Source organism: Aotus nancymaae, unplaced genomic scaffold (genome assembly GCF_030222135.1).
Source record: "Aotus nancymaae isolate 86718 unplaced genomic scaffold, 86718_ANA_hifiasm-v0.15.2.pri h1tg000063l, whole genome shotgun sequence".
Classification (NCBI taxonomy): domain Eukaryota; kingdom Metazoa; phylum Chordata; class Mammalia; order Primates; family Aotidae; genus Aotus; species Aotus nancymaae.
The window spans coordinates 740068-761650 of record NW_026988477.1 but is presented as its reverse complement, the minus strand read 5'-3'; the positions used below and the strand labels follow the sequence as shown (position 1 = coordinate 761650).

General features: G+C 64.4%; 2 protein-coding genes across 6 annotated transcripts in view; both read right to left on the bottom strand.

Moving 5' to 3' along the window:
• Positions 1-3131: 3131 nt before the first annotated feature.
• NSMF (NMDA receptor synaptonuclear signaling and neuronal migration factor) lies at positions 3132-13644 on the bottom strand. 2 transcript variants are annotated; one of them, XM_012445226.3, is made up of 15 exons: positions 13562-13644; positions 13009-13070; positions 11921-12415; positions 10933-11008; positions 9758-9826; positions 8909-8961; positions 8046-8135; positions 7374-7498; positions 7121-7204; positions 6937-6970; positions 6750-6820; positions 4901-4980; positions 4699-4801; positions 4431-4506; positions 3132-4332 (listed from the first exon to the last, which is right to left on the bottom strand). In XM_012445226.3, exons 1-15 carry the CDS (start codon positions 13630-13632, stop codon positions 4235-4237), a joined length of 1587 nt encoding a protein of 528 aa, XP_012300649.1. In that variant the 5' UTR covers positions 13633-13644; the 3' UTR covers positions 3132-4234. The 2 variants fall into 2 exon arrangements, with proteins under 2 accessions (XP_012300649.1, XP_012300651.1); XM_012445228.3 differs by lacking the exon at positions 9758-9826.
• Positions 13645-14452: 808 nt separating this feature from the next.
• PNPLA7 (patatin like phospholipase domain containing 7) overlaps positions 14453-21583 on the bottom strand; it is a 78080-nt gene continuing 70949 nt past the window's right edge. For 2 of the 4 annotated variants that reach the window (XM_012445201.3, XM_012445202.2), the window contains exons 27-35: positions 19386-19502; positions 19187-19256; positions 17947-18063; positions 17242-17390; positions 16740-16892; positions 16496-16606; positions 16114-16198; positions 15080-15183; positions 14453-14949 (exon numbers count right to left, since the gene is read on the bottom strand). In XM_012445201.3, coding sequence (XP_012300624.2) covers positions 14866-14949; positions 15080-15183; positions 16114-16198; positions 16496-16606; positions 16740-16892; positions 17242-17390; positions 17947-18063; positions 19187-19256; positions 19386-19502 — 990 coding nt within the window. In that variant the 3' untranslated portion in view covers positions 14453-14865. Of the gene's footprint in view, positions 14950-15079; positions 15184-16113; positions 16199-16495; positions 16607-16739; positions 16893-17241; positions 17391-17946; positions 18064-19186; positions 19257-19385; positions 19503-21583 lie in introns of those variants that run through there. The other 2 variants (XM_012445203.3, XM_064366042.1) reach the window with 2 other exon arrangements.

Genomic DNA, 21583 nt, shown 5'->3' with positions numbered 1-21583 from the left:
TAGAGATGGGGTTTCACCATGTTGACCAGGTTGGTCTCGAACTGGCCTCAGGTGATTCCCCCGCCTCGGCCTCCCAAAGTGCTGGGATTACAGGCGTGAGCCGCCGCGCCTGGCGTGGTTTGTAATACTTTGAATCTTATTCGAGACTGAGTCTTACTTTTATCCTATGGCGAACGTCGCTGTTTCACTTTCAGCCTCAGTGGGCTGTTGGTCCAAGGTCAATTTCTTTCTCCAGGATTTTGGGGCACTCTCTGGTCTGGCCGCACGTGTGCCCCCCAGTGGCGGTTCTGGGAAGGACCAAGGTTGGCTACTCAGGTCATTTCTGTCTGGGTGTGTTAGAGTGAGACGCAGACAGACAGTCCCGTGTGCACCTGAGGTTGAAGGATGCTGGGGGTGGTTCTTGGGTACTTCTCAGCTCCTGGCTTCTCCAGACCTCCCTTCTCAGCCCTCAGGCCAGAAAGCAGGGGTGACAGAGCACACGGGGACATGGGAGATTTGGTAGGCAGGAGGGAAATGACCGCCCGCCTGCAGGCACCAGGACAGGGGCAGGGAGCCTTTCAGAGGCAGGTTTTCTGTCTGCTCCCCGACCCCACAGCAGGCGTGGAAGCCACCGCGGCTCCCTCCACCAGTCTACACACTTCTGCTCATGGGGGGTTTTACCTGCAGACAGGAATCACACCTCCGCTTGCCCTTAGACGCTCCTGCATCCTGGCAGGAGGTCCCCACACGCCCCCCAGGCCACACCCCAGGTCTCAAGGTTGGCTGCTCTGCCGGGTGCACGCCCGGCCATGGGGCTGCCCGGGGTCACTTGGGGTTGTGTAGTGAGCCGGGACGTGCAGGCGGGGGCGTCTGCACCTGAGAGCAGGCCGCTAGCGCAGGGCAGGCAGGTCGCTGGGGCAGGCGGGGCCTCGTCCTGTGCCGTTCGCTGTTCCCAGACTGCTGGGTAGTCTCAAGGGTGCGTCCAGGCAGGTGTCGGGAGACACTCCACATTGATGTGATGCGTGGCCCAGCCGCTTGGAACAGCTGGGCCTGTTGCATCTCTCTGCTTAGCAATAAGCCTTGTGAGCAGCAGGTCCCTCCGGGAAAGCCATCGTCTGAGCGGGCACAGCGGGGCAGTAGACACCCTGGAAAAAGCTGCCAGGGGTGGCTGGGGCTGGACGGGGTTGTGTGTTGATCAGTCACAGTTAAGAGCTGTTACCAGATTAGCTTCAAAAAAAGGCTGTAACAGGCCGAGGCAGGAGGATTGCTTGAGGCCAGGAGTTCGAGACTTGCCTGGGCAACGCAGCGAGACCCTGTCTCCACAGAACATAAAAGAATTAGCCAGGCATGGGGTGCCTGTAGTCCCAGCCACTCAAGAGGCTGAGGGGGTGGGAGAATCACTTGAGCCCAGTAGGTCAAAGCCCCAGTGAGCCCCAGCCTGGACGACAGATCAAAAAGGGACACGTCTTTGTTGCTTCCGTCGGCCTTTCCATGATGGGATGAAGACCGGATGAGGACTTTCTTCATGGACTCGCCAGCCAGTGTCCTGCTCTGCCAAGGATCTCTCCGCATCCGCTCACTCTTCCCTGTCGGCTTTTGTCACTTTCCTTAGCGATATAGAAAAGCTCTTCAAGACCTTAATCGTTCCTGTATTTCTTATTTCTTCTCCAACTATTTCTGGCTGTTGCTGCTGTTTTCATATTTCAAGGGAGGCGAGGGTGGGTGCAGCAAAGTAGCCGAACTCCCCTGGGCACCGGCCCCGCCCTGGCCCAGCCTGCCTCTGCGTGGGGCCACCTCCTCCTGGCTGGCACTTCCCTCTGCTCCTGGAGCCTGCCGGGCTTTGATGCTTCTCCTCCCTTTCATGCCCCGGGGTCATAGTGTGAGTAATGTGAACCGTATGTAGGAACCCCCAGGCCTGGCTCTCGCCTATAATCTCAGCACTTTGGGAGGCCAAGGAGGGTGGGTCACCTGCGGTCAGGAGTTCAAGACCAGCCTGACCAACATGGTGAAACCCCATGTCTACTAAATATACAGAAATTAGCTGGGTGTGGTGGCGTGCGCCTGTAGTCCCAGCTGCTAGGGAGGATGAGGCAGGAGAATTGCTTGAACCCAGGAGCCAGAGGTTGCAGTGAGCTGAGATTGTGCCACTGCACTCCAGCCCAGGCGACAGTGAGACTCCGTCTCAAAAAAAACATCCTCCCAGGCCTCCCTCGCTCCAGCAGACCCTCCGGACCAGACCCTGTGGGAGAGGCATGCCGCACTGCAGCCCCAGGCGCTGCCAGACAGGTTGGGACTGCGGGTCCCTGTCAGGGCGGGGCGGGGAGTGTCTGGCTGTGCTGGGACTCTGCGCTCAGGGCTGCAGGTGACGTTAGACGCGCCTTTGAAGAATGCGGTGTGTGGGCACATGGTGGCCTCTCGTGCTGTCCTACTTTGAAGAGCGCCACCCTCGAGGCCTGCGTGGCAGCATCAGCAGATTCCAGGCGGTGGCGACTTGTCTCATCAACTTTGCGGAAAGGAGACTGAGATCCCCTGTGATTTCACGATGTCACTTTCAGATACTGTGGGCAACCCAGTAACGGGAAGCCTACAGACACTGGGTGTTTACCTACATCTTTATACGTTCAAACTGGCACCAAACCTCCCAGGACCTTGTCTGGAAGGCCCTGGAAGAGCTGGAGGTGGCTGGCGGCTGTGTGACCCCCAGCACCCTGGGCCTCAGGCCTGCTGGGCTGTGCCAGGCTGTGTGCCAGCGGCCCCCTGACCCTGACCCTAGCCCATCTTCTACCTGCTGCTCCATCCCCCAGCCACGGGGCAGGGAACCAGCTGGTGGCCAACCTGGCTTTGCCCAGTAGCAGTTTGGACCCTAGAGACACTTTGGGGACAACGGAGGTTGAGGAAGTGGCCACTATCTGGTCCTGTGGTCACTCCGTGGCTCTCCCCTCCAGACCTGGCGAGGCCCCTCTCTGAGACCACGGCCCCGCCCCCGGCCTCCTGCAGCTCCTGTCCGTCCCAGGCCAGCTGTGCCCTGAAGGTGGCCCCACTCCAACTCTGTCCAGCCAGGGGGCCTGCAGCAGCGGCCTCAGAGGTGGGGCCAGACGCCGGGCCTGGGGCGGCCCCTGGAGAGCACGGACAGGACAGACCCACGCAGCAGCCACGGTGGAGGATCGGGTTTAATGGTCACTATGAGGGTATCGTACATCGTTCGGAGCCCGGGCCCCGCCCCAGCCCTCCCTCAGCCGGAACGAAGCCAGGTGCCCTCAGACCCCTGGCTCTGCACAAGGGGGGCCTGCCCCCTGGCCCCAGCTATATACATGAGAGCCCATCCTGCCGGCTCTGGACAAAGCTGGGAGCTTCCCTGCCGAGTCGGGAGCCCCTAAGTCCACCAGCTACTCAGCCGGGTCCAGGGGCCCACTGCAGCGCTGGAAGGTTCTCGAAACCTGGGCCTTCCCCAGCCGGGCCCCTGCCAAGCCCCAGGCCTCTGTGCTGGGATGAAGCCTCCAGGTTGAGGCTGGTAAAAGCTGAACTGAACAGCAGCAATGAGAGTGCTGGGTGGGCTCGGGGAGGACGGGAGCAGGCCCGACCTGGCGCCTCGTCAGGGGATGGTGCACCATTCCCTCCTGCTGCCGGCCCGGCGCCGGCTGAGGTCTGAGTAAGCGGGGATGGGGGTGGCAGGAGGAGGGGAAGTGAGAGCACAGACAATTGGAGACTCAGCCGGTGTAGACAGAGCCGGGCTCAGCAGCCCGGCAACGCCGGCCCCACACAGACGGGCCACCCTGGTGCTGGTGATCAGTATGGCAGGGATGGGGCATAGAGAGGGTCCTGCACACACAAGGGCTGCCGGGCTGGGGTGCCTACTCTGTAACCAGCAGCATAGTGCTTAACTAGTTAACAAGAAATGCTGCTTCCCTTTGAATTGTTTCGGGGGTGTAGAAATTGCACTTATTTCTATGAACCCCATGGAGGGGATTCCCAAAGCCGAGCCTCCAGGCGAGGCACGGCCGGTCGGTGCCTGGCCGCTGGGCATCCACTGACCACGGGGCGGGATCCTCCCGGCCCCCAGGGACTGCGGCGTCTGTGGCCACGGGTGCGGCGAGGGCCGGGCCCCATGGGGGATCCTGAGCAGCGTCTGAGGTGCCCTGAAGAGGCTCCAGGCAAGACCAGAGCCGAACAGTCCCGGGGAGCACGAGGTGGCCCAGCCCCAGGTCCCCGTGCAGAGGGAGCGGCCTGATGGTGGCTGGGCAGAGGCCTGTGCCCCTCACAGGACATCATCAAAGTCCAGCAGCTTCGAGTGCTGGCGGCTCTTCCACAGGCGATACAGGCGGAAGTCAAAGTAAGTCTCGATCATCCGCTTCCCTGGGGAGGGTGGAGGCTCAGGCCTGGCCGCAGCCTCGGACCCCACCCCGACGTGCCCCAAAGTGGCCACAGAGCTCGGGCCCAGCCTGGTAACTCACCTTGGGCTGAGAGCTCCAGGGGCGACTCGAAGGTGACCCTGTAAGGAGTCATGAGGGTCCTGAGGTTCTGGAACAGCTGGAAGGAGGAAGAGGCCGTGAGTTCGAAGCAGAGATGGGGAAGGAGGACGGGGGAGGAAATGGGGAGCAGGGCCCACCGTCTTTTCTCAGACCCCCCAAACCTGGCTGAGCTCGGGGAGGAAGAATGGAAGGCCCCACCTGTCCACGTCTGGGTCTCCGGAGGCCTGGGTCGGGCTTGGGGTCACTGTACCTTCTCCCCGTTGGGGTTCCCCAGAATGTAGCAGCCCATGATGTGGATGACGTTCGGCTCTGGGTTCACTTTGCTCATCAGGCGGCTCAGCCGCTTCCAGAAGCTGGTGGAGAGAGGTGGGTCACCAGTGGCAGGGGACAGGCACCCAGGGCCTGGACTCTGCCTCCAGCCCTCCCCCTGCCTGGGGCACCCAGCTTCTCACTGGATCATGTCCTCTTCCTTCTCTACTTTGGCAAAGGTGGCCACCTTGTTCTTGAGCAGATAGAGGTGTCCGGGGCCTCCCTGTAAGAAGCTGTGATCAGGCACCCGCTGTTCCTTCCTCCACCCCCTCCCACTGCTCTCTCTCTCTCTCTCTCTCACAGACACACACACCCCACATGTGGGTGGTGTCCTTGGTATTCACCCCCAACTTTTTCTCCTTGATCTCCCCCCACACCTCCTCTCCTTCATCTCCCCCGACACCTCCTCTCCTTGATCTCCTCCTACACCTCCTCTCTTTGATCTCCCCCCACACCTCCTCTCTTTGATCTCCCCCCACACCTCTTCCTTTTGATCTCCCCCTACACCTCCTCTCCTTGATCTCCCCCCACACCTCCTCTCCTTGATCTCCCCCCACACCTCCTCTCTTTGATCTCCCCCCACACCTCTTCCTTTTGATCTCCCCCTATACCTCTTCTCTTTGATCTCCCCCCACACCTCTTCCTTTTGAGCTCCCCCCACACCTCCTCTCCTAGATCTCCCCCCACACCTCCTCTCCTTGATCTCCCCCCACCTCCTCTCTTTGATCTCCCCCCACACCTCTTCCTTTTGATCTCCCCCTACACCTCCTCTCCTTGATCTCCCCCCACACCTCCTCTCTCTGATCTCCCCCCACACCTCCTCTCTTTGATCTCCCCCCACACCTCTTCTCTTTGACCTCCCCCCACACCTCTTCTCTTTGATCTCCCCCCACACCTCCTCTCCTTGGTCTCCCCCAACACCTCCTCTCCTTGATCTCCTCCCACACCTCCTCTCTCTGATCTCCCCCCACACCTCCTCTCTCTGATCTCCCCCCACACCTCCTCTCTTTGATCTCCCCCCACACCTCCTCTCTCTGATCTCCCCCCACACCTCCTCTCTTTGATCTCCCCCCACACCTCCTCTCTTTGATCTCCCCCCACACTTCCTCTCTCTGATCTCCCCCCCACACCTCTTCTCTTTGATCTCCCCCCACACCTCCTCTCTTTGATCTCCCCCCACACCTCCTCTCTCTGATCTCCCCCCACACCTCCTCTCTCTGATCTCCCCCCACACCTCCTCTCTCTGATCTCCCCCCACACCTCCTCTCTTTGATCTCCCCCCACACCTCCTCTCTCTGATCTCCCCCCACACCTCCTCTCTTTGATCTCCCCCACACCTCCTCTCTCTGATCTCCCCCCACACTTCCTCTCTCTGATCTCCCCCCCACACCTCTTCTCTTTGATCTCCCCCCACACCTCCTCTCTTTGATCTCCCCCCACACCTCCTCTCTCTGATCTCCCCCCACACCTCCTCTCTTTGATCTCCCCCCACACCTCCTCTCTTTGATCTCCCCCCACACTTCCTCTCTCTGATCTCCCCCCCACACCTCTTCTCTTTGATCTCCCCCCACACTTCCTCTCTCTGATCTCCCCCCCACACCTCTTCTCTTTGATCTCCCCCCACACCTCTTCTCTTTGATCTCCCCCCCACACCTCTTCTCTTTGATCTCCCCCCACACCTCCTCTCTCTGATCTCCCCCCACACCTCCTCTCTTTGATCTCCCCCCACACCTCCTCTCTTTGATCTCCCCCCACACTTCCTCTCTCTGATCTCCCCCCCACACCTCCTCTCTTTGATCTCCCCCCACACCTCCTCTCTTTGATCTCCCCCCACACCTCCTCTCTTTGATCTCCCCCAACACCTCTTCTCCTTGACCTTCCCCCCTTCAACCTCTTCTCCTGGTCTCCCCCCCACACCTCTTCTCCTTGTCCTCCCCCCCCGCCGCCAACAACATCTCTCCTCCTGGGCAGGAGAAGAGCCCTGAGCGCTACCTGGCAGAAAATCAGCATCTTCCAGATCTTGGCTCCCTTGTGATAGACGTTCAGCTTCCTTTCTATCTCCTCTGTGGGAGAGCAGGTGTAAGCACTGCAGCCCCCACCCCAGCCCCTGGGGCACGCCTGCCTGCGTCTGCCCCTCCCAGCCCTGGGACAGCGGAGAGGGGGCCAACGGGTGACATACCCAGGATGTCCTCGAAGGTTGCGTGCTCATGGTCCTGGGAAGAGACACAGGCCACAAGGCCACATCAGGGCCGCGTCAGAGCCAGCAGCCCCACAGCACGCTGGGGCCCTGGGGTGCCGGCACTGGCCCGAGGTGGGGCTGCAGAAGGGCATCTGTGGGGAGCGGACCCAGGGGCGGGACTCACATAGAGGATAGGGATGATGGAGGGGTCATCCCGGCGGATGATGGTGGGGATGTACTCGGCCTTGGGTACCTTGGAGGAAATGAGCTGGGGAGACAAAGAGCCGCTCAGGAGCCCGAGGCGCTGAGGGAGCCCCGTGAGGGTGCAGCCCCGTGAGACCCCTCCCCCAGGCAGCCTGAGGAGGCCGCGTGGTCCCAGACAGAGCTGGCTAGGCTCTCGGGGCGGCACCGAGAGCGCTGCACGGGCGTGGCCTCACCATGACTTTTGGTGGCACAAAGCCCTCGGTGTCGCAGGCCACGGCCTCCAGGCCCTTCTCAGTGTCCCAGTCCAGGTCCTCAAAGGCCTCGTCCAGCGTGCAGTGGGAGCTCTGCAGGTCACTGCCTGGGAAGCAAGGGAGTCACCAGGACAGCCGGCCAGGCAGCACCTCCTGTACTGGCCATGGCCCCACGGCCCACAGGGCCCAAAAGCCCGGTCCTGGAGGGTCCTCCAAGCAAGTGGGAGGACCATGCAGAGATCACCGCCAGCCCGGCAGGACAGGCCTGTGGACACCACTAGGCAGCGGCCTGATGTGGGGAGGGAGACCCCAGTGCGAGGCCGGTGGAAGGCGCGTGCAGGCGTCAGCTCCAGCCAAGTCCGCAGGGAGCCTGGGAGGGAGTGGGGGCGGGCACCGCAGCCCCCTGCCCCTCAGGGCCTCTTGCAAGTGGCAGCGGGCACGGCCCTACAGGCGCCCCCGCCCAGCACTGCCGCAGCGCGTAGTCAGCCCCACCTTGGAGATCGGAGATGCTGAGGGCGTCCCCATCTCACAAATAGGTAAACCAAGGCTGAGAGCAAAAGCGCAGCCCGGCAGCCCTGGCGGGGAACCCCGGCAGGGGTCTGGGGTCTAGGGAAGGCTCTGGGGACGCTGGGCGGGCCTGTGGGGGGCACCTACTGTCTCGGGAGTCGTGGGAAGTGTCGGCTTTCATGGGGGTGGGGTCGCTCCAGGACCGGCTGAAGCTCCGCTCGCGCCGCTCAGCGAACGCTGCAGAGAGCAAAACCCGCATTAGCGAGCTGGAGGGGCAGGAGCTCGGGAGGCTCAGGCCCCAGACGAGGGGACCACTGAGGCGGGCGGGGACGGCCCTGAGCAGAGGAGGAAGCTGATGTGGGTGGACTCTGAGGCACAAGAAGCAGACACGGACCAGCAGTTCGGATGGTTCAGGGGCGAGACCTGCGAGTACTGGGGCGGGGCTAGAGGCGGAGCATGGGGGCGTGGCTGGAAGGGAGGAGCCTGGAGCGGGGCTAGAGGCGGAGCCCGGGGGCGTGACCGGAAGGGAGGAGCCTGGGGCGGGGCTAGAGGCGGAGCCTGGGGGCGGGGCTGGAAGGGAGGAGCCTGGGGCGGGGCTGGGAGGAGTCTGAGGCGGGCTGGGGGGCATGGCTGGGAGGAGCCTGGGGCGGGGCTGGGGGGAGTCTGGGGCGGGCTGGGGGGGCGTGGCTGGAAGGGAGGAGCCTGGGCCGGTTTGGGGACCTGGGAGGGGAGGGCCCTAGGCTGGGAAGAGAGGAGCCTGGGCCTGGCTGGGGGCCGTGGCTGAGAGGGGAGGAGCCCGGGCCAAGCTAGGGCTGCGGCTGGGAAGGGAGGAGCCTGGGCTGGGAGAAGAGCCTGGGCTGGGCCCGGGGTGTGGCTGGGAAGGGCAGAGCCTGGGGCAGGGCACGGCAGGGGTTAGGGTCAGGGGGCGTTCTCAGCGCAGCTAGCAGCACGCAAAGCCCCAACCCGCCAAGCACATTGCCGCCCCTCACCCCCGCCCCGTGGGATCTTACTCTGGGCCTTCACCCTCCTGCTGCCGACCATGCGCAAGTGTTTGCGGAAGTTCCTGGGGAAGGAAGCGCGGCGCTGAAGAGGCCGTGCGGGGGAGGCGGCAGCCCCTGCCCACCTAGCCCCTGTTGGGCCAGGGCTCTATAGTCTCACCCCTTCGGGGTGGGAAGCCAATGCTCTCCCTGACTCCTGGCACCACCGCCCACCCAAAGGCAAATCCCGGCCAGTGCTCTCCCTGTGAGACCCTTCCAGGGCTCCCCTTTGCCTCCAGAACAAAGGCGCGGTTCCTGGCCCTCTGGATCAAGCCTCCTCCGGAGCCGCATTCCCAGGCTCTGACCTTCAGTCCTCGCCCGGGACTTCACACCCTGAGCCTCCACGCCCCTGTGGGCTGAGGACCCAGCCTGCCTGCACTGAGCAGGGCTGGGCTCCTGTCTGCACCACCCCCTGGTCGGCTGGGGGCCTGCAGGAGCCACTCCCCTCCTCTGTGTCCTTGGGGCACCTCAGGGCCAGGTCCTCTCCTCGACCAAACTTTGGACCCTGCCAAGGCCCAACATTCAAAACGGGCAAAAAAGCTTCCCAGACACATCTCTGTGGTTGGAGTAGGGGAGGGGGGCCTTGCCACTGGCCCCAGCCCAGGCAGAGACACGTGCCCTCGGAATGCAGGACTGAGGGTGGGACGCTTTCCTGTAGCCTGGGCCACAAGGCCTCTCCTGCCTGCCACGTCCCCAGAGCAGGGCCAGGCCAGTGGTCGCCACCACCCTTCCCCCATCAGGTCTGCCAGGGCCGAGGGGGCCCAGGCCAGGCCAGCACAGACCAGAGATGGACCCTGGTGGCGAGTGGCTGGCAGGCCCTACCTCTGGATTACAGACGCGGAATCATTCTCCCGTTTCCGGCGCTTCCTCTCCGCGTAGCCCCTGAACACCCTGGGAAACCACCGCGAGTCAGCACTGCCCTTGGCCAGAGGCAGGAGGGACACAGACATGGGGACAGTGGTGCGAGCAGAGGGCCCAGCAGGGCGTCCGGGGCACGGGGCTGGGCAGAGGAGTCCCAGCCTGCCTCACCTGTCGAGGCCCAGCTCCCGTCAGGCCCTGCTGCAACCATGGTGCCCGCTGGCAGCCAGGTCCACAGAGAGCAGCACTCCCTTGAGACCCAGGTCCCTGGCCTACCCAAACCTATTTGGGGGCGGGAGGGTCTCCCCCAGGGACAACAGCTGCGCCCTTAGGCACCAAGTCGAACGAGTACTTACGAGATGCTGAAGCCGGGGCCGGAAGGGATGGCGTGAGAGAGAAGACACAGTGAGCTCAACCCTGGGCCTCCCCTCAGCCCCCACCCAGCCCCTGCAGCCCCCTTCTTGTCACTGACCCAACGGGTCCCTCACAGGTACCCCAGCCACCAGCAGAATGCTAGCTACACCGCCGGGCAGCCCTGAATGGGTAACGGAAGCTGACATCACTGCAGCCCATGCCACCAGGTGCTGAGACTAGGCAGCCTGAGGCCAGGAGTGGGGTGGGCTCCCCAGGGCAGTGTGTGGGGAGGGCGCTTCTTTGGTGTGGGGGCCACTGCAGCAAAGGGAACTTTCCTGGAAGGAATCCCAGAACCGAAAACCGAGATGTATGGCAAGGCAGGGGAGAGCAGGTCCCCAGGGGACCCCAAAACTGTGATTATTTTTTGGCACATATGAAACAGAAGTAGGCTTCTATTTGGGGTTCAGGGAGGGTGGACACAGGCTGAGGAGTGGGGATGGGAGCAGGAGCGCCACACCACGTCCCACACCCCACTGACAGCTGTGTCAGCTGCAGCCCTGGGCCAGGTCCCCAGACCAGAGGACTGGGGTGGGCTGGGCACTGGCCATGGGATGGGAAAGAGCAGCCAGCCCTGATGCCCTGGCAGGCCTGGCACAGCACAGGCACGTGAGGCTGTTCAGAAGCAGCCCTCCCCGGTAGGCCCAGAGGCTGGGAAAGAGCGGCGCTTCCTGAGCAGCAGAGAAAGGCCACCCGGCCCGACCCCGAGTTGCGGGCACAAAACTCACGCTTGTATAGTTGTGGTCGCTGTCTGGAAGCTGAAAAGATTTTCCTTGGGGAACCAGGTACGAATGGGGGTGTCATCTGAAAGAGACCAAAACGAGCGGTGGCTGGGGTAGAGTGGGGGTTCCGGAAGCCTCCCCCTCCCTGTTGGGAAGCAGGTACTTCCGAGTCCGGGGTCAGCAGCAGCCGGCAGCCAGGGCGGGTGGGGGGAGGCTGGCGCAGGGTGGCACCCCTGCACAGGGCCAGAGGGCAGTGCCCCGATGCCTGCTGCTCACTCGCTAAGACCACGCTCTCGGTGACTCGACATTCTGATTTTTTTGGCTTAAGTTTCCCTTTGGCCACCCAAAGTCTGAGGAACATTCCTTTGAAAGCGCGGTCTGTCCCCAAGAGGCCCAGGGAAAAAATGTGTCTGTTTCCCTTGGGCAGAAGGGGCTCTGAGGCCTTCTCTGCAGCCCCCATGCTCTAGCTAGAGGCCCTCACTGAGGCTGGAGACCACTTTGCTGAGGACTGTCCCCATCCCAGGGCCCCCACAGCCTTTCCCTGGTGCCAGAAAGGAGTGACTTTCTGTCTGGTGGAAAAGCTACCAGACAGAACTCAAGGATGCTGGAGACGGGGGCCACTGCCTGGCTGGGCCCCAGCAGCTCTTCAGGACTCTCGGAGGGCAGCCCAACCTCCCAGTTAAGCCGTGTTTCCTCCCCACATATCCCTTAAGATCCCCCCAGGCCCCCTCCTCCGGGAAGCACTTCTTGATTGACCAGGTTCTGGCAGGGCCAAAGTGGACCATGAGGCCTGGTGGATTTTGCTGAGGTGAGGGAGCCCACAGCTCATGGAGTGTGGGGGCAGCAGCGGGAGCCGGCGGGTTTAATCGAGTTCGCTGGCACGCTGTGGCCTGAGCACCCGTTCTCTGTTCCAAGTCTCACAGTGGCTGCTGCTGTCAGACCCCAGGACCAGCATGTACCCCCAAACCTGTCCATGCCGAGACGAGCCCCTCACCAGACACGCGGTCAACACTGTACATCCTCTCCAGCTTCTTGCGGCGGCCAGAGGCCTCAGGCAGAGGTGGCTGGTCCAGCCCAAAGGTCCGAGGGGTGGGGCCAGGAGCCAGCTGGGCACATCCGGGACACTCCTTGGAGCCCTGGCGGCTGCCCGCCCAGCTCTGGCAAGGCCTGCTGACGTCCTCCCGGCTGCCGCCAGGGCTGGCTCGCAGGGGCTGGCTGTGGTGGTGAGGGTGCCGCTGCCGCCGCCCCTTCACCACGGCCAGCTCAATGGCCTCCGCCTCAGGGCTGGGCAGCAGGGCAGGCTCCCCAGAGATGGTGTACACTCGGGGCTGGGGGCCTTCGCCTGCGGGCTTCCTAATGCCGGGCTCCTCTGAGAGGCTGCCCTCGTAGCAGCCGTTGGAGACGAGGGACAGGCGGCGCTTGTTCTGGGGGGCTGGCTGCATCTCGGGGGACCCGTCGTGGCCAGAGTAGGCATCAGCCAGCAGGTGATCTGGGAGAGACAGCATGTGAGCCTGCAGCTCGTGAGGCCCCCCTGCAGGTTTCATAGCAGGCTGAAGGCAGGAAACACCCAGTGGGCACCTGGCCTCTGTCGGGGGCTGGCACTGCCCAAACCCTAGTCTCTGGTGCCTTCAGGAAATGTGTTTCTGAGCCCCTCACTCCTATCTGCCCCTGAAGCCTCTGCATGTGTGTGGGGGTGGGGTGACTCCATGCTACCTGTGTGCAGTCCTGCCGGGTAGGAACAGGCAGGCCACCCCCCAGCCTGTGATCGCACCGTTTGTGTGGTGCCAACTTCCCCCTCCCCCCACCAGCTGGCCCCCAGAGGCAGTGGTGCCAGCCCTGGGGGAGCCAGGAGGCCTGTTGCCATGCCAACGGCCCAGGCGGGGTGGGTGCCATGGTGACGAGCGCTGGGAGCTGCTCCTGGGGCTCGGGCAGGGAGGGCAGGGGATGCGAGGAAGGCAGCCCGGCAGGGCGCCGGGCCCACGCACAACCACTGCCCCTCATGCTCCACCCCCGGAGGCAGGGACCAGCATCCCCTGGGCTGGGGGGCCTGGGCAGCCCTGGCACGGCCTCTCGTGCCCCTACCTGCGCCGTTGCGGCTCTCAGGGTGACTCTGGGACAGGTACTCTCCAAACGCTCGAGCTGCCCTGAGGGTGGACAGAGAGGGCACGGTCAGAGGCCACGGCACGACCCTCCCAAATGCCGGGCTGCAGCAATAGCCGGGGTTCGCGTCCCCAGTCAGGCCCTCGGAGTCTGGAGGGAGGGTCGGGGGTCCGCGAGCCCACGCACCCTTGGTCCTGGTGCGCCCTGGACAGGCCTGCAGGCCCGGCGCCTGTCCGTCAGCCCGTGGAGAGGGGTCGCGAGGCACGGCGGCCGCTGTCCCCTGGGGAATGGAGGCCATTCCCGACCCGAGGGGTGCGCTGGCCCACCACGCGCTCGCGAGAGTAGGGCAGGGCAGGGGGCCAGGAGGAGGGAGGCGCGGTGAGAAGCCCTAGGAGGGGGCGCGGGGCGCGGGGCACTGGGAGGGCTCCGCAGTGGGAGAGGCCGGAGCCCGGGAAGCGCCGCGGGGCAGGGGCGGACTCTGGCGGGGCAGGGGGTCCGGGGCGGGGTCCCGGGCAGGCGGCCCCGCCGCACTCACCGCACTTTGGCCGCCACCGAGGACATGGCCTCGCTCCTCAGCGCCCTCCTCCTGGAGGCGGCGGCGCCCATGGTCGAGGCGGCGGCGCATCCCCCGGGCCTTAGAGCGCGCCCCGCGCCCGCCGCCTCCGCCGGGGTAGCCGCGCCGCGCCGGGGGTCGCGCTCGGGCTCGGGCTCGGGCTCGGGCTCGGGGTCTCGCTCGGACTCCGGCTCGGGCTCGGGGTCGGGCCCGGGCCCCGCATGGCCGCACCCGGCGCTCCGCGCGTGCCGCCGCACCCGGGAGAGCGCTGCCGGGACCGAGGGCCGGCCCCGCCCACCGTGACGTCAAGGCCCGGGGGGTTCAGAGGGGCGGGGGCCCCGCCCATCGTGACGTCAGGGCCCGGGCGTGCTGGAGGGGAACAAGCGGACCCCGCCCACCGTGACGTCAGTGCCCTGGTGGGGTCGAGGGGGCGGGGCCGGACGGCCTGGCACGGTGCCCTCTCTTCGAGGCCTCCAGAGTGGGGTAACTGAGGCCAGCGGCCCCTATGTTCGCAAAGTCCTGGGCCCTCGGCCTTCCCGATCTGCTGCTCAGACCTGCAGGGGTCACAGGGCGCCCGCTTCTTCCTCCCCTTACACAAAAGGGCTCCCTGTGCAGTTTGGGACTTGGAACCAGAAGGGAAAGCCGGCTTAGAGGGCACCCAGTGTGCACGAGGCCAGAGGGAACCAGAGGGGCCCGTCTTGGTCCTGGGGAACCACAGCTCCATGCAGACTCTGGGCGCCCAACCTGCCTGTCCTGCCCTGGGGCTCTCAGGCCCCAGCGGCGGGGTCCTTTGAGGACTGGGGACTGCCCAACCTCAGGGACTGCCGCATCAGGGACAGCCAGGAGTGTTTTTTTGCCACAGGGAGACACGTCCAACAGTCAGATCCACCTTTATTGAAACATCAAACGGCAGCATCAGGGCTTCATGGGGCCCTCACCAGGCTTCGGGGGGGGGCTCACGGGGCTGCAAGGGGGCTCACAGGGCTTCATGGGGCCCTCACAGGGTTCAGGGGGGCCTCACAGGGCTGCAGGGGGATCACAGGGCTGCAGGGGGGATCACAGGGCTGCAGGGGGGCTTATAGAAGTTTCAGGAGGGTTCCCATGGCCCTGTGTGCAGGGCTGCCAGTGCAGAGAAGAGGCCCAGAGGCCCCCGACATAGCCAGGGGCCGACGGGAAGCTGGGGCCTCCAGCAGGGCAAGTACAGAGGTCCCTAGGACTTGGCAGGAGTCTCAGCCTTGGGGACAGTCCCACGGAAGACACTGCATCCAGGCTCTTCAGCAGAGGCTCTACCCATCCTGGTCAGAGGAACCCTCACACCGTTTTGGGAAAGCCAGGCTGGGGTGTTGAGGCCGCAGCAAGGACTCATCCTCCTGCAAGCAGACCGCATGGTCCAGGTGAGGCCCAGGTAGGGCCGGGGCCATAGGGAAGGGGCGGCTGGCTCAGGGCCAGGCACCGAGGCTCGGCTGAGGGCAGCAGGTGGAGCCATGCCCAGCTGCTCACCGAGTCTGAGCCCTGCTTGGCCAAGGTGCTCTGGAAGTCTGCGTATGCATCCCTGGGGACGTCCAGCAGCTCCTCCTCGTACTCCGTCTGATAGTCAGATTCGTCTGGTGCCGAAGGGAGGGCCGCATTAATCCCCTCCTCAGAACGGGACCATGCCCAGCACAACCACACTCAGAGGCAGAACCAGCCACAGACGCCCACCCCCACCCCCAGGTGGGCTGGGGCCCCGCACACAGCAACCTGGTCCCAGAGTGGCCCCACACACCACCCCTGGTTGTCTGCCTCCAGCCTTGCCCCAGCCCAGCCCCAGCCTTGCCCCAACCCAGCCCCAGCCCAGCCCCAGCCTTGCCCCAGCCTTGCCCCAACCCAGCCCCAGCCCAGCCCCAGCCTTGCCCCAGCCCAGCCCCAGCCCAGCCCCAGCCCAGCACTTGGTGCATCTTCGACAAGGAAAAGGAGCGGTCAGACACCTCTCCCCTCCGGCCAAGCACCCTCAGGACTCCAGCACCTCAGATCAGGCCTCTGCGGAAGCGGCTGCCCTGCCCAGAACTCTCTCGGCCCGAGGCAGCCACAAAGGCGTTTCCCGGGAGAACACGCAGTTCTGCTGTGAGGAGGCTGCTGGCCCAAGGCCCAAGAGCTGGGCCCTGGATGGAGCACGGAGGGTACTAGACCCACCCTTCTGGCCCTGCGGCCCCCCGCCAACAAGCAGCCTTCATTCCTCCCTCCCACTGGGTGGGCTGGGGTGGGAGGCAAAACGTGGCTCTACCTCAGCTCTGAGGTGTGGCTGGGACTTGGGATGAATGAAAGGCAGAGGTTCGGTGGCTCAGGGTGGTCATAATCCCATTGCCGTGGGGACACACGCTGCCCTGGGACAGAGGAGCGCCACCAAGCACCCTAGCTGCTGGAGCCTGGGCATGGGCGTGGGCAGGAGGGGAGGGCGTGGGCTTGTGGGGTGGTGGGGGTCGAGCCCAACCCAGCATCAGGAGGACACAGGAGGCCACACAGACACCAGGGCCTGGTCTTGGACCTTCACTCACCATCCACCACAGCAGCCTTAGTGGGCTCAATTCGAGACACAATTTCGGCAAGGTCCGTGAAGGAGGCGTTGGGACAGGTGAGGACCTGGGGGCGGGGTGAGGACAGCACGTCGCCCGTGGACACCTCCCTGCCAGTTCCCAGCCTGCTACCTGTGGGAGGAGGGGCCCCACCTTCCCTGTGCCCTCTCTGCAGCTCCTAAGCAATCCCTGCCCTAGCCTTGGTTGGAGTCTTTTGCCAGGGGGGCAGGGTCTGTGCCCTGAGGAGGTGGGCGTGGCCCAATGCACTGGGCGCGGCCTGCGAAACTGGGCGCGGGGGCTGGGCGTGGCCCAACGAAGTGGGCGTGTCCAGGGAGCTGGGCGTGGCCTGGGAGCCCGCACTCACCCCGCTCGCCGGCCTCTTGCTCGGCCCCTGCTGGTCACGCAGCATCTTCTCCAGCACGCCGCTGCGGCCCCAGATGTCAAACACCGTGCGCCCGTGCCGGTACCCCACTTCCTGTGCACACCCCCACGGGCCCGTCAGGAGGTGTGGAAAGTCCCCCCGCTTCCTGTATTCTCAAAAGGAGCAGCAGGAAGGGGCAGCCACCGTGTGCCCTCCCCGCCCTCCGCCGCGGGTGGCCGGCACTCACGCAGATCTCGTCGAACTTGCCGAAGTCCAGGGTCCGGTAGCTGTCGATGGGGGGGCGCAGGTACTCGCAGTAGTCACTGCTCTTCACCACCTCCAGCTGCCGCACGCAGCACACGTAGGCCAGGCGCGTCTGAATCTCTGCCATGTTCAACACCTGCGGCCGTCACAGCCGCCTGAGTCTCTTGCCCCGGCACCTCCACGTCCCGGCCTGGCCCGTGGCGCAGGACAGGCTCTGGGGACCCATCCTCCGTCCTGGGGCCGTGGGGAGAGGGCAGCAGCACCCAGCCGGGGGTCCTGGAGGTGTCTTCTGGTGAGGGGCGGAGCCTTCAGGCCGGTCTGGCCTCGTTCCTCCCTTCCCCAGAGCTGGCCTCAGGACCTGGGCAGGGGTGGCGAGGGGTGGCCCAGGACCCAAGAGCAGCCCCCACTCCCCTGCCACAGGACAGGTGTGGGGGGCTGCAGGGAGGAGCCGAAGAGACAGCCCAGCCCACCCAGCAGCACCCCACCTTGACTTTCGTGGCCAAGGGGTTCCAGCGTTTCCACAGCAGCCACCACCCAGACAGTGAATCCCCGTAGTTGGTGAGGTCTGTCTCATCTCGACTGCCCACGTCAATGGCGATCACCACTTTTGCCCCCATGGACCTGGCCACATCCGCTAGGGAGAAGGCAGCCCTGGTTACCGCCGGGACCGCCACACAGAGCCAGGGGACGGGGCAGAGCCTGCCTTGCCAAGCCCTGACCTGGGGTCTGTGGGGTCTCCTCTCCGCCTTACACCTTCTAGACGCAGAAGACCCACACACCCAGTTCCGTGGGCAGCCGTGGGCACACAGCTGTGTCCTGAGCCCTTCTGACCGCACGTCCCACAGGTGACGGGAATGGCCTGGCCCCCAGCAAGCCGACACCTGCAGGCTGTTAGTTTCTGACTGTGGGCACAGATGGGGCTTAATTGCTCCCAGTTCCTCGACTTGGCCTTTGTTCTGCACGCTGCTGAGCTGACAAACAGGGCCATATGCTGCCACTGCCTGCGTGTGCGTGTACACGCGTGTGCATGTTATCGGCGCTCTGATGCCAGCCTGACATTTTCCCTTGGCACACTCCAAGGAAAACGTGTTCCAGCCCAGCCTTCTCAGCGCGGAGGCAGCTGCAGCAGGGCCCTCGGGGTGGTGTGACCCAGGACTCTGTGCTCCTGCCAGGTCCCCGCACCGCAGTACCTGGGAGGTTGTTGATGTAGCCCCCGTCCATCAGCAGGTGTCCGTCCTTGGGGTCACAGAGAGGGGGCATGTAACCGGACAGGGACATGCTGGCACGCACGTACCGCCACAGGGAGCCTGGGGAGGGGGCCCGGAGCCGCTCATTACCCAGAGGAGGCTACTGCCAGGTCCAGGGGTCAGGGCCTTGCCTCTGCGGTCCTGGAGCTAGTAGGTCCCACCTCTCTGAGGCTCCCTCCACAGAGGGAAGCGCATGGCCCAAGGGCTGAATGGCCTTCCAACTGCTGTGAGCCCCTCACCCCATGAACGGAGGGAATTTTCTTTCCCTCATCCTCCTGACCCAGGTGAGCCCCCCGCCCCAGGACCAAGGGGGCCCTTCACCCCATGACTGAGTGAACCCCTCATCCCCCTGACCCAGGAGCGCCCCCCACCCCAGAACCGAGGGAGCCCCTCACCCCATGACAGAGTGAACCCCTCATCCCCCTGACCCAGGTGAGCCCCCCACCCCAGGACCGAGGGGACCCCTCACCCCATGACAGAGTGAACCTCTCATCCCCCTGAGCCAGGTGAGCCCCCCACCCCAGGACCAAGGGGGACCCTCACCCCCTTGCCAAGTGAACCCCTCATCCCCCTGAGCCAGGTGAGCCCCCCACCCCAGGACCAAGGGGGACCCTCACCCCCTTGCCAAGTGAACCCCTCATCCCCCTGACCCAGGTGAGCCCCCCACCCCAGGACCGAGGGGACCCCTCACGCCATGACAGAGTGAACCTCTCATCCCCCTGAGCCAGGTGAGCCCCCCACCCCAGGACCAAGGGGGACCCTCACCCCCTTGCCAAGTGAACCCCTCATCCCCCTGACCCAGGTGAGCCCTCCATCCCAGGACCGAGGGGGACCCTCACCCCCTTGCCAAGTGAACCCCTCATCCCCCTGACCCAGGTGAGCCCTCCACCCCAGGACCGAGGGGCTCCTCACTTTGTTCTCCCACATGGCGTCCATCAGTCTGACCCCATATCACTGATTCCGAGAGGGTCCCCTCCGGCCTTCTGAGGCCTCTGGCGCAGGCTGCATCCCTCCCATCTGTGCCCCCAGTAGGGGTATCTTGTGTCCTCCATGGACAGAGCTGCCCACATGTGTACACCCTTCGGGAGACCCCACGGCCTTCCCGACCCCCGGGGCTGCTGGATCTCCCCCTGCCCACACCTTGCACCCACGCTGGCCGCCCCTGCACGGCAGGAGTGCTCACCGTCCGTGTGGACCCGCATGGCCGAGGCTGTGATGTCGGTGGTGACAGTAAAATAGGGAATCCACAGGTCCTGCAGGTGGACAGGGCTCAGACGGGCCCTCTCCTTTCACACTCCCGTCCCGTGTCTGGGGAGGCTGACCCAGGGCCAGGAGGGGGCAGGTGCTACGGGCCGCATGGGCTCCTGAGGGCGGGGGCGCACCTCGATCTGCCGGTCCTGGAAGACGCTGCAGATGCTGCTGTTGAAGCTGGCTCCGGAGAACATGGATGTGACGGGGTAGGTGAGGTCCAGTGCGGCCTTCATCATGGATGTCATGCCCTGGGGGCACATTTGTGGTTCATAGAAGGTTCCCACACCCTCCTGCGGGCTGCCACAGCAGACCCATGGCACACCGAGGGCCTCTTGTGAATGGAACGGGGGTCCAGAGCATCCTCGGGCCCTGCCCAAGGTCCTGGGGCTTGGCGCCCTGGCTGGCGCTTCGGAGGGGGTAGACACGCCAGAGCCTGACAGCCGAGACACAGCCCTGCCCTCAGTCCGTTCTTGACCCCTAAGCCCCTGCTGGCCTGACCCTCACAGGCTCCGCAGCCCCCCATGCCTGGTGCCTCCTCGGCTTTGCCTGCTCAGCTCTGGGGCAAGGCCTGGCCCAGGCCCATGGCCAGAGGGTTGGCGAGGAGGAGAGCTCGGGGCAAGCTGCTGGGTACACAAGGTCCTCAGGCCAGGGGGACACAGTGGAGTGCTCTCAGAAAAGTCACAGCTGCTCAGCCCTGGCTTACATGCCACTGTGGCGATCCATCAGGGGTGCCGGGGATGCCTGGCTCTTTTGAGTTCCTCCTGGGTGGGCCTGGGTGGGGCCCATCCTTCCTCAGTGAGGCAGGCAGCTCTCAAGACTGACCTCGAACTAGCCTCATAATGCCCAGTGAAGGTGGAGGGGAAGGGTCTTCCCTGCTACGGTGAGCCAGGGCTCAGGGGAGGCGCTTGGAGCGTGGGCTGGATGTGCTTGTGCTGTGTGATGCGGGCAGTAACAGCCCCTCAGCCACAGGCAGAGGCGGCCCCGGTCCTTCCCTGAGGAAGCCGCTGCCCAGCACCAGAGGGGCTCATGGAACTGAGCCAGACCCAGCCCCCGCCATCCCCTCTCCTCAGCATGAGGGGCAGGCACACGGCCCCGGCCCCACCTTGCCCTGGCCAGCTCTCACGGTCCAGTGTTCCCAGGACGGAGGGAGGACCAGCCCAGAGAGCTCTGGCCATTCCCACACTTGGCCCCCCAGCGCCAGACCGGCGAGGAAGGGACAGGGAGAGGCCTGTCCGGTGGCTCTGGGATAGGACGGGCTCAGAGCCACCTCTGCCCATGGGGCGTTCTGTCCCAGTGCTGTCCCGGAGGCCATCTGCTGTGCGCCAGTCCCCAAGCCCTCTTTTGAGCAGTCACAATGAAGGTGACCAGGTGACTCATTTTAGGGACAGAAACATTCCTGGAACAGAATGGGGAACCGGTGTCAAGGGCCTCCGGACTCGCTGGTGGGGCTGGTGGCGGCCCCAGGCCACGTGAATGCAGCCCAGGCTTACTTGGGAGCTGCTGCGGCAGAGGATGACCAATTTTCTTTCCTTTTAAAAGGAGAACATGAACGCTTCTGATCCCACTCATGGCTTCAACCAAAGCTCGGTTTTGTTCCACAAAAGCAAGCTCAGTGCTGAGGAGGGCAGACGGTGGCCACGCCTGCTGGGGAACCAAAGCCCGGCTGCCTCCCTCTGCTCCCCTGAGGGGAGCCTGTTCTCACTGCTGTCTTTGATTCTGTATTTGGTATTTTGATTCTGGAATCCATTTATCACAAGGCCAGGCCAATGGCCAAAGTAGTTTACATCTCCCCTGTGACACTGAACCTCCCCCAGCCGCCAAAACGATCTCACGCCCCCACGCCAACACCTCCCTGCCCTACCTCAACCCAGGCTGGGTGCCATGAACTGGGACAGCACCCAGCCTGCCGGGAGGACTCAGTAAGTCCATCCTCAGCTGTTCACACTGCCCTGTCTGGCCAGTAGGGCAGAAACCCCTGTCTCAGACCTCGGCCTGGATCAGACCACCCTCACACTAACCTCCATGATCTCAGACCTGGATCAGACCACCTCTCACCACCAACCTCCACCATGTCAGATCTGGATCACACCACCCCCACCACCAACCTCCACCATCTCAGACCCGGATCATGCCACCCCCCACCACCAACCTCCACCATCTCAGACCCAGATGACACCACCCCCACCACCAACCTCCACCATCTCAGACCCGGATCACACCACCCCCCACCACCAACCTCCACCATCTCAGACCCGGATCACACCACCCCCCACCACCAACCTCCACCATCTCAGACCCGGATCACACCACCCCCAACCACCAACCTCCA

Coding starts and splice junctions, on each gene's coding strand:
- NSMF (XM_012445226.3), bottom strand. CDS start 13,632: ATGGGCGCCGCCGCCTCCAGGAGGAGGGCGCTGAGGAGCGAGGCCATG. Junction 4,802..4,900: donor AAGGAAGAGGACATGATCCA/GTGAGAAGCTGG, acceptor TCTCTCCACCAG/CTTCTGGAAGCGGCTGAGCC. Junction 4,507..4,698: donor GGAACCCCAACGGGGAGAAG/GTACAGTGACCC, acceptor TCCTCCTTCCAG/CTGTTCCAGAACCTCAGGAC.